At 39.5% G+C, this 11,905-nt stretch overlaps 1 protein-coding gene across 2 annotated transcripts in view; it reads right to left on the bottom strand.

The window, feature by feature from the left end:
- VPS37A (VPS37A subunit of ESCRT-I) overlaps window positions 1-11,829 on the bottom strand; it is a 42,044-nt gene extending 30,215 nt beyond the window's left edge. The window contains exon 1 of one of the 2 annotated variants that reach the window (XM_087418447.1): window positions 11,477-11,829. In XM_087418447.1, the coding sequence (XP_087274573.1) occupies window positions 11,477-11,604 (128 nt within the window). In that variant the 5' untranslated portion in view covers window positions 11,605-11,829. The remainder of the gene's footprint in view (window positions 1-11,476) is intronic. The other variant, XM_087418446.1, reaches the window with a different exon arrangement.
- Window positions 11,830-11,905: the final 76 nt, after the last annotated feature.

An 11,905-nucleotide genomic window follows, 5' to 3' on the forward strand; every position in this document is an offset into this window, starting at 1 on the left:
GCCGCAGCGGCCCGGGGTTCGGATCCCAGGCGTGCACCGACGCACCGCTTGTCAGGCCACGTTGTGGCGGCGTCCCATATAAAGTGGAGGAAGATGGGCACGGATGTTAGCCCAGGGCCAGTCTTCCTCAGCAAAAAGAGGAGGATTGTCAGATGTTAGCTCAGGGCTGATCTTCCTCAGACACAAAAAAAGAAGATATTCAAAATTAGGACTTACACATTTTTATGAAAGTTTCTCTTTGGGGAGCAGGTTTAGACTAGGATACTGACAGCCTTCTCAGTTGTATGAACACCATATAATCAATAAAATAGCTCAAGTTTTTTATTCCTCTATGGTATCTTAGGACCTTAAGGTGTCATTGCTTCAAGGGAATACTGGTCACAAAAGCATCTACCAGTTCAAGCAGATCATCTTAGTGATTAAGGGCATGACCTCTTAAGTGAGGTTCTCTGGGTTCAAATCCTCCCTCTACTATTTACTTGTGTGATCATGGGCAAGATATTTAACCTGTCTAAGCCTTTCCTCTCAAACGGGAAATGGAGATGTTAAAAGTATCTAACTACCTAGAAGAGATGTTAGATTAAATGAGATAATGCATGTAAAGCCCTCCACATAATACCATAAGAATTGCTCAAGATATGTTAACCTATTATTAAATAAGCATTTAGAACATGCATCCAAGTTGGAGCCTATCTAATTTTGTAGTATTACAGTTTTAACTCAGTTTTTCAGACATTGTACTTTTTATAGAAAATGTTTATGGAAAATAAAGTGAATTTGATTAAAATAATTTTTACTTAAATCATTGGCGAGAAGTGTTCAATTCATTGTCCCCACAATTATATTCTTGACATTTAATTGTTTTTTTTTTTTGTGAGGAAGATCAGCCCTGAGCTAACATCCATGCCAATCTTCCCCTATTTTTGCTGAGGAAGACCGGCCCTGAGCTAACATCTATTGCCAATCCTCCTCCTTTTTTTTTTCCCTTTCTCTCCCCAAAGCCCCAGTAGATAGTTGTATGTCATAGTTACATATGCCTCTAGTTGCTGTATGTGGGATGCCGCCTCAGCATGGCCAGACAAGCAGTGCGTCGGTGCGTGCCCGGGATCTGAACCCGGGCCGCCAGTAGCGGAGCAAGCACACTTAACCGCTAAGCCATGGGGCCGGCCCCGTTTATTAAAGTTTTTGACAAATTTCCTTCACAAATGAGGTATCAAAGATAAATGAAGGTAATACTTGTAATATTAATGAGAGCTGAACCATCATTAACAAATTCCAAAACAAGTTAATCATGGCAATTGATGGGGTTCAGGACACACTACCCCAAAATATGGCACCTTGGCTACTTTAAGGTGAAGGAGTTTGACAAAACAGCAGAAACAGGAAGGTTACTCCGAGCTCCTCCTCCGCCTCGCCCTTCTTCCCTGAAATAGGTCATAAAACCCTCATGTGAGAGGTGCTCTCCCTACACCAAGAGGAAAGGGAGATCTTTATCTCCGAAGACAAGGGACACCAAGAAGAATCCTAACAAACAGGTCTTGCTAAGTTCCCCACTTCTTTACTACAATTATCTCATACTCCTTAACCCATCATATTCCTCCACGACTGTCCACTCTCCATCTAACCTAGCATAACATACTCAGGTCGAACTGTTTCTTTGGGTCTTCATTTCCTCAGGAAGCTCCTGTGTCATGTAAAACTTATATTAAATAAATGTGTATACTTTTCTCCCGTTAATCTTTATCAGTTTAATTTTCAGACCCAGCCAGAGACCTTAAGAGGGTGGAGAAAAACTTTTCTTTCCCTACACTAGCTACATTAGACAAAATGGCAGATACTTATTTTACTTAACTAAAATAAGAATCATTCCTTGAATATTCACCCCAAATGTGATTTTGAACTTTTTGCTATTTTAAATGATGTTTAAAAAACTTATTCTAAAAGTAATTCATTCTCACTGAAAAAAAAGAATATGCAAAAAGAATATAAAAATCACTCAGGATCTCATTTCCCCAAGATAACCACTGCTAACATATTGGTGTATAACCTTTTAATCTTTCCACATTCACAGCCTTATTTAAAATGAAAATACAATTATACTGTATATACAATTTTGTAACTTGTTCTTTTCCCACTCAATAAGTTATTGTGATTATCTTTCTAAATCAGTAAATGCTATTTTACAATATCTTTTTTTTAATACTGCATAATGTTCTAGCATATTGTTTAACATATTCTCTATTAGATATTTAGAGTGTTCCCAATTTTTACTATGGTAAATATTCTTACAGCCATATCTTTATGCTGACAGGTGGTACTACTTTGAATGTAAACACACACACACCTATTTTAAAGGAATACTGTAGGGCCGGCCCTGTGGCTTGGTGGTTAAGTGCGCGCGCTGCGATGCTGGTGGCCTGGGTTCGGATCCTGGGTGCGCATCGAGGCACCACTTCTCCGTCCATCCTGAGGCCGAGTCCCACATACAGCAACTAGAAGGATGTGCAGCTATGACATACAACTATCTACTGGGGCTTTGGGGGGAAAAAAATAAAATCAATAAAATCTTTAAAAAAAATAAATAAATAAAGGAATACTATAATCCACCAGAAGAGAAAATTTAATAACTTTCCATTAATAATTTTATTTTCTAGTTTCTCTGAGTGAAATGAATTACTATGGTTTTACCTCCCTGGTTCTGAATCTGCTTGGGACTAAAGACAGCTGAAACAACAGATAACTTTGTTAGTCAGAATGTGTGATTAACTGGCATCCTCATTTCTTTGATAGTCCCTCAGACTATAAACAAATAGACCTTGAAATGCAATAGACACACAAGTTACAGTTAAAAGATTCCTTTTGTAGAACAAACAATCATTTATCTCCTACTTCATATCTTGTGTAAACCTGGATTTCATAAGACTTGGTTCAACTAAACAGCTACCATATATCCAGCAGCTTGCTGGAAAGGAAAGGAAATAGAGATGAATATAGGGTGGTCTTTGCTCTGAAGGGGCACACAGCATAAAGAGAAAGTCAACTGACTACAAAAGAGCAATTCAAGATACTGACATCATGCCTTTCCCACAGTGTAGGGTAATTCAAGGAATGTTTATAGGTGAACCTTGCAAGTAAAGGATTCAGATGCCTAGATAAAGATGGTAGATGGAGAACAGATAACTTCCCTTTCCCAACTAAATCTCCAGGAAATATCAAAACAGACTTTTAAAAAGCATATCTATAACAGTGCTGGAAAGCAGATAGTACCATAAGCTGACGAAATTTTGAGGAATCCCTGAAAGATTAAAAAAATGGGATTAGATTTAAGGAAAAGGGTGAAAATACGGAAAAAGGAAAGAAAAAGAAAGTAAATACAGGAACTAACAACCATCCAAAACATAAGACCAGTGCAAACTAGGAGCAGTCTGAAGGTCCTCCAAGCCCTTGAACCAAAACAATGCAAATCCAATCAGGAGGGCTGGGCAGGAGCATTTCTCAGAGTAGTGAATGGGGAGACATGTGGAACAGTAGGTAGGCTAGAGCACTCTGCTCTCTTCAGCAGACAGCAGTAATACCTGCACCCAGAATAACACAGTGAGGTAGCCTCTAAGGCAGTAGTGCCTTAGGAAGCTAATGGCCCCCAGGAAGCCTCCATTTCCAGATGACAACTACTATCTTGCTCCAAACTGGAGCAAGTCATTCCTTTTCATTCATCACCTGAGGCGGGCTATGATAAACAGTTAAATATCCACAAACAAGTCAACAAGGAATCTCAATACAGAAATGAGTATGTCAAAAAGGCGTGAATAAAACAAAATAATGCAAGGCATGCACCAAACTCAGCAAGCCCAAAACACAAAACTCAAGGAAACAGTTAACTGAGCAAAAAGAAGATTATAAATTTTTTTAATTAATATCCTCAGAGGAACAAAAGAAAACAGCACTTGCATTCACACACACACACACACACACACACTCACACACAATGGTTGATATGAAAATGAAAAATTAAGAAATCTGAAACAAACAGCTCAAAAATATGGTTCAGTACTCTGTTTGGAAAATGCTTCATACTATATCCTTCTCTTGGAGAATACTGATGCACTTTAGCATATTAAATGCTTTGAGAAATTCTAAAGTGCCTGACTTTGTTTTCTAAATCTGTTCAACATGGACCACTTATTTTACAGTATTTTTTGAATAGTGTTCTGTAGAACACATAGGATAATGACTGAGATGTGCAAGAGCTACAGGAATATTGAAGAAAGCACTCAACCTAAACACGGGTAGGGGTGGAGGGGTCTTCCAGGAAAAAAATAATATCTGAGCTACATTTAAAAGTCAAGTAAGTGTTAACACCTAGGAAAGAGAATCAGGGAAATGAAGTGGACATCCTAGACAGAGGAAAGACCATTAGACAAGCTTCAGATATGAAATAACACCAAGTCTCTAAAAGTCTCCATATCCTTTGTCATTAAAGAAACTTTACATCTTCTCTGTCTGTTGACACCTTTCCATCATTCACATCATCATCTTCTGTGACAACCAGGCATTAAGCTAATGAGGCTGGACTTTTCTGGGCAAGAGTCAGGAAAATACTAAAAGGAATAACATGGTCAAATTTGAATTTTAGAAAGATGACTGTGGCCACGTGGAAGAAAAATTAAGGGAATAAGATTGGAGGCAGAGAGAATAGTTAGAACCCAGTAGTAGCAGGGATGGAAGACTGAGGAAAAACAGAATGACCAGGTTTTTGGCTTAGATAAGTAGACAGCAGAGACAGCCTGGAAGGAGTTCAGGGGTAGGAGGGGAGGGGTAGATGTGCCTGGATTTAACTAGCAATGGAGAAGTGACTGCCTGTGTGGTAACCTTTTATTTTTGAAAAGCAGGTATGGTCTGATACTACTAACGGGAAAATTAACTAGAGATAGCACTTGAGCTGTTACAATGTAGAAAAATTTTTCTTAAATGGTAACATGCTTTATTGTGTCGTATACTCTGCAATCATAACTTTTAATCACTGGTTATAAATAGACTACATGATTTATTTATTTATTTATTTATTTATTTTTCTTTCCCCCAAAGCCCCAGTAGATAGTTGTATGTCATAGTTGCACATCCTTCTAGTTGCTGTATGTGGGACTCGGCCTCAGCATGGCCAGAGAAGCGCTGCGTCGGTGCGCGCCCGGGATCCGAACCCCGGCCACCAGCCGCGGAGCGCACGCACTTAACCGCTAAGCCACAGGGCCAGCCCTAGACTACATGATTTAATGTATCAAATTAAAATTCACTTAATTATAGGATTGTTTGATTTCTATAATTTTAAACATCACTATAAGAGCTCAATGACCATTTATAGAGTCAAAATGTTGACATTTTGTAGATTTCTGTAGCTTCAAAAGGCTAAGGCATAGCAGATTCTTATAGAATTTTTTATTGCAACAAGTTAAGGTGATTTCCTTCCACAAGGAAGTTTTAATCTCAAATACCTATAAGAGTTAGATAATGTACATGAATGAAGGCAGTTGCCTGTGGTACAATGGGGAGTAACTGCAAACAGGTAAACTGGAGAAGGGGCAGCCCAGAAAAGGGAACAGCTACTGTTCAGCTCAAAGCACATGTTGCTGTGTGGCAACTGCTGCCAGATCTTTCTATTTTAAAAGACAAGTTGGAGGGGGCAAGGGCTATATGGGAAATCTCTGTACTTGCTGCTCAATTTGCTATGAATCTAAAACTGCTCAAAATAATAAAGGCTATTATAAAAAATGTTGGAATTTGGATAATTTAATGAAAAAATCTCAAATTATAAATGTTGGCAATGGATCTATTTTTTAAAAATATAACACTGGACAGGTTAAAACACATACATATATCCTCTCATAACAAATTTGTTATGTTATTAAGTTTGTGTGTGAGTCCTTATGAGCTGACAGTGAAATCTATAGAAAGAAAGGTATGCAATTTAGGCTTGGGGAGAAAATTTTATAACTGTAAGCAAGGAGTTAAACTTAACAGCTATAGAGTAGGAAACTATACAATAGCACTCTCTCCAAGGTATAAGGGTAAAGGTTTTTGGGCAATCAGAAAGAACAACAGCATCCAGGGACAGGCAGCAAAAGAAAATTCCAAAACAATTTTTAAAGACTATGGAGATTGGCACTATTATTTTTAAGATATAAAAATAAAATAACTACCATTGACAGAGTACCTACTGTGTGCTAGATAATATTCTAGTTTCTTTACATGTGTTATGTCCAAAAATCCTGCACAATAGGTACATTTCATTTGTGAAGAAACTAACTCTCTGGAATGGACTTGCTTTCTGAACGGAAAGTCAGCGGTCCTGCCAGAGACAAATGAGCTGTAGGTGGGCTGTGCGGGATTCATAGACAATCAGCTGGCTAGAAGCATGGAGGCTCAGAGGCAAAGGCTCCAAGCACACTGATTCTACGCAGTGGGAAGTAGTAATATAACGTGTCATATGCTTACTATGTGCCAGATACTCTAAGAAATGTTTATACATATTACTGAAATATCAACAATCCTGCACGATAGAAATCACAATTCCTGATTTTACAGATGGGAAGTGGAGGCTCAGAGAAGCTGAGTAACTTGCCAAGAGGTCATATTGCTAGCACGTGTCAGAGCCAGAATCGGAATCCAGGACAGTCTGACTACAAAGCTTCCATTCACCTAAGTCATGCTGCTTTTCCCAGTGTCAATAACTTTTGCTTGCTTCCATTTATGTTGCTCAAATACATTTGTCTTTTATCTCTAAGAGAGTGCTTACATTGAGGAACCAACACGCTTTCACAGTTGGGCAGGGCAGTGAGGCAGTCAATCCTCTCACTTCAGTGGTCCTAAAGCCTATTAAGGTTACATGAACATTCAAGGTTGCACTGCCAGTTAATGACACATCAGTATCTCCTGATTTCTGGTTCAAGACTTCTTTCATTAAGACTATTAGTAGTACCAGCATAAAAAAGAAAAAAGCAATTCTGATAAACATAACTCCCAAATTAGATTTTCTTACTGAATACAAAATACAAATGGCACCAGAATTACCAAGTAATTATTATTATTATTATTATTATTATTATTATTCTTTTTTAACATTGGTAGTAGGGTCCTTCTTTCCTTCCTTCCTTCCTCCCTCCCTCCCTCCCTTTCTTTCCTTATTGTTATTTTTTTTCTGTGAGGAAGATCAGCCCTGAGCTAACATCCATGGTAATCCTCCTCTTTTTGCTGAGGAAGACTGGCTCTGAGCTAACATCTATTGCCAATCCTCCTCCTTTTTTTTAATTCCCCAAAGCCCCAGTAGACAGTTGTATGTCATAGTTGCACATCCTTCTAGTTGCTGTATGTGGGACGCAGCCTCAGCATGGCTGGAGAAGTGGTGTGTCAGTGCGCGCCCGGGATCCGAACCCGGGCTGCCAGTAGCGGAGCGCACGCATTTAACCGCTAAGCCACAGGACCAGCCCCTCAAGTAATTATTATTAAAATGAATGCAGAAGTCCTTTACTTGAGAGAGCTGATCTCTCTAAATAAAAGGCAATAAAGAAGGATTACTATTTGTATAACTTGGAATTTATGTAGTTAATTACGGATAATAATTACCATTTACAACATAGCTCCAGGTTGTTTTAGAGCTAAGGAAATAAACAGTAGATATTGTGAGAAAAGAGAAACCAGGATAGTTAGGATGATAACTGTAAAGACCATCACTTTAATATCTTTGATTGCAGGTACAATGCAGAGAAATACTTAACAGCTTCACTTCTGAAGAATCTTTAAATATTGGGATTAGTGAGTATCACTTGGGATATTTTCAACTGCACGTAATTGAAAAACCAGGCTGAAAGTGGCTTAAACAGTGAGGGGTTATTAATCTTATACAGCAAGAAGTCCAGAGGCAGGAAGGTCCCAGAGCTGGTTAATTCAGCACTGTAGTATTATCACAGACATTCCCTCTTTCTGCTCTACCACAGCCAGTAGTCAGCCTGTCTTCCTTCATGATCCAAGCAGTTCCAGATGTCCCATGTAACACAACCATATCCAAAATGTAACACGTAACACAACAATATCCAAAACGTAACACGTAACACAACAATATCCAAAACGTAAGAGAGGCATTTCCTTTGAGATATCTCTTTCTATTACTGAGAATATGTTTTCAGCAGCTCCCCAGCAGACTTCTCCTCCAACTCCCATTGACCAAGATTAGGTCAAGAGTCCTGCTTCCACAGTAACTAGCAGGAGAAATTAGCCCATCAACACTGGCGTAAACAATCATTATTCACCTACGGAGGCTGAAAGAGCACAGCCTCCATTAAGTATGTGGCTCTACAGACCAGTAACCCAGATAAAAACGGGTGCTCTTTCAAGAAGTCAGAGGAAATGGATTTGGGTGGGAAACCAACAGTGTCCATTAGAGTGAGCTTTTTTGGGAAGTAGAAGAAACAACAGAATTAGTTCTACTCTTGCCCACAAAGGCAGGAATTTTAGTGGTAAACTGAAGACTGTGATGACTGTTATTCAGAGGTGGAATATATTACTTGAGCATAGTCTACATAACTTTCAGTTTCCATTTTCATAGCAGAGAAACGTGTTATTATGCTTTGGTTAAACACTTTTTTTTCATCTATGACAGTTTCCCATTTGCCCTGCCTTACCAGTAAGACACAGATGAGGAAATAGACACAAAATTCAGCTAACTTTTAGGAGAGGCCTGAGGAAGATCAGAAGGTAAGAATTTCTTAACGTAACTAAAAAAGGAGTTTACATTCATTAGAGAAAGAAAATTAAACAGACTCTTTCCTGAAATGGAATTTTATGAATTATAAGGAGTTAAAAGAGTTGGAAGGTAGATCAGAAAATGGGGTGAGGAAAGGTTATTGAGGAGGGCAGAAGAAAAGAAGTCAGATTTTTTCACTGCCAGGAAAGAGCTGTTGACCTAGGAGAAGGGATAGAGTATAAAACACGAGGGAGCTGGGCAGCATGCAATTAAGATATTGATACTCATAATTTAGGAAGTTTTTGTATTATTCATTAAAATACCATTGAAACATTCTTTCAACTTTTGCAGAGCACACCTTCAGAATAACCAATCGCAGTGTCTTTCTGCACAAAAATCTTTAAGTATAAAGTGTACTAGTGAATTTGGCTATTCAAGCAACATATTATCAGATACTGCAGACAGATCATTTTTACAAGCTAGCTTTATAGTGTATGGATGACATTTTTTCTGGGATCATACCATTCCTTGAAAACTGGAAGCACATGACCTACTTAATTGTCTCCATAATTATCCAAGTATAGTTTATAAATGTGAAATATTTCAATTAAGTAAAACTTCAAGTATTTTTATAAAAGATCTTAACAGAATCAAAAACTTAAAGTAGATGTTCATAACACTACAAAATATGTAGATAATGTCACATATCCAATGATATGCCCATAATTTCTGGCTCAAAAAATAACAAATAAAATGGCCCTTTCTGTATTTAATTCAGGGTATTTACTGATTCTCTTAAGCCAATTCAGGAACTCCTTAGATTAGCAATTTCTGCTTTAGAATCTCACCTTATTTGGGAGGCCAAAAAAATAAATAATAAATTTCTGATCAATTACTTCCCTTATTTACCAGCCTTAGCAGCAAGGGACTTGGGAGTATTTCAAAAATTCAACTCCTTGGGGCCGGCCTGGTGGTGCAAGTGGCTAAGTGCGTGCTCCACTGCGGCGGCGTGGGGTTCGCCGGTTCGGACCCTGACGCGCACGGACGCACCGCTTGTCAAGCCATGTTGTGGCAGCGTCCCATATGAAGTGGAGGAAGATGAGCACGGATGTTAGCCCAAGGCCAGTCTTCCTCAGCAAAAAAAGAGGAGGATTGGCAGGTGTTAGCACAGGGCTGATCTCCTCACACACACACACACACGAAAAATTCAACTCCAACCTCAAAGAATAAAAATTTGCCAGCATTGAGAGTATTTAGCAGAATATACTAAAGTCTTAAAAACAATTAATGCCAAAGGTATGGTTCTAAAAAGTATTTTGGTAATAGCAGTACTAGTACAGCATATAAATAGTTTTCCAAAGTGACATTTTTGTTATGTTTGTTCAAAATGAGTCACCTTATTTTATTAGCATATCTTGTAAAAGTAGCTCTTACAGGTTAGTAAAGAACACAACATAGAATAAGATTCACGTGTAAGAACTCTGTGAACTTAATTTTCCAAAAAGAAAGCCACCATTAAATCAAATAGCATGCCAATCTTTCCTGTTAATACCACAAATTGCCACCTTTTGAAAGTTCTGAACAAGCAGAACAATTCAGACAAAGAATCAAAAAACATCTTAAGTTCAATTAGCAATAGGCCTTATTTTAGCCAAACTGATTTTGCAGTGAATTTTTCTTTTAACAATATAGTATCTAATTTAAAACTATTCTACACTATAACTTGCTTGGGAAAAATTATTACTGTAACAGATAAAACGGCCTCTAATAGTTCTGTCAACAGGAATTATTCAATTTTATTCTCAGAATATATATTTTTTAAATGTATGAAAAATCTGTTTTTAAAAGGGTTAGGGTTGAATGATGTTGACATCTCTACATTAAAATACATGCTGTGACAGTTAAGTACTAAATATACTTGCATAATTCATATAATATAAAGAAGCAGTTCTAGTTTTTGAAAACCATTAGAGGCCACAGACATTTGCAAGACAAAAGTCTGCAGCAAACCAGTTTACAGGAAAAACAGATGAAATAATTTAAATTGCAAAATATTTCTAATCTGACCATGCTGAAAACGAAAAACTCACAAGAAGACAACAGAACAATCAAGATGAATATAAGGCATGAATATAAGGTTTCCTGAGTGTGGAAACAAGAATAACAGAGTGAAAAACGTACGGAAACTGGTAGCTGCCTGAGAGGGGGAGGCTGTTGGAACAGGGTAAATCTAAAATTAGAGACTTAAGAGGATTGAGTATGTCACTTCCAGACAAGAAGAATTCACTGATGAAACGTTTGGCTTTCCTCTCTGATGTTTCAACAGTTTTTTTCAAAAATTTTCACTCTTTGCGAAACCTGGAGATTACTTTTCACAATTCTTTTTAGCCAAGTACAGTATTTTAATAATTCTGCCAACACAGCAATCAGGTGAAAGGTGAGTGAGGAAGAAGGGCAAAGACTATGAGACAGATTACAGTCAGCAGCGATGTGTCAGGAGGGATGAGCAAGTCAGAATTAGATGAGCCGAGCAGTGGTGGGGCAAGAGGAAGGGAGGGTCTGGAGGAAAATCCTGAACACGGGTCAGGGATGGGAGAGCAAGCGTGCGACCCAGGACGAAGGGAGGTCTATCAAAATAAGGCAGCTGGCGGGGAGTTGGCCTGAGAAGCTGTGAGTGTGGTTAGACCAGCCCGCCCTCCCGCCCTACTTTTTCCTCCTGTAGAAGAGGCAGCGGCCAGTCACCTGGAGTGTGAGTTCCGGAGGGACTCGATCAGCCGCTGCTTCTGCTGCTGGAGGCTGGTGAGGCCACCGGGAGACCCAGCTGCCGAAGAGGAGGCGGCGCTCTTGGTCAGGGGAAAGAGCCAGCTCATCCTCCACCGGTCCCCGGGCCCGAGGCCCTAGAAAGCTCTGGCCTGCTTCTCCCAGTTGCTCAGCCCGGCGGTTCTCCAGCGACGGAGGAGCGGGCCGGGACGCCCGGGGCCCAAGTGCCGGGAGGCCGCGTCTTCTCTAACCCAGCCCGGCCGGAGAGCCTCTGGTTCTGGGGGGCATGCTCTGACTGCCGGCAGCTGGAGAGAAAGAACTCCTACCTTCACGACCCTGACGCCCAAACCAGCCAATCAGCGAGCCTGACCGCGCAGCGCTCCACCTCCCCAGCCTCCGTCACCTGCGTGT

Source organism: Ceratotherium simum, chromosome 28, assembly GCF_057802395.1.
Source record: "Ceratotherium simum simum isolate JZ-2026a chromosome 28, ASM5780239v1, whole genome shotgun sequence".
Taxonomy (NCBI): Eukaryota; Metazoa; Chordata; class Mammalia; order Perissodactyla; family Rhinocerotidae; genus Ceratotherium; species Ceratotherium simum.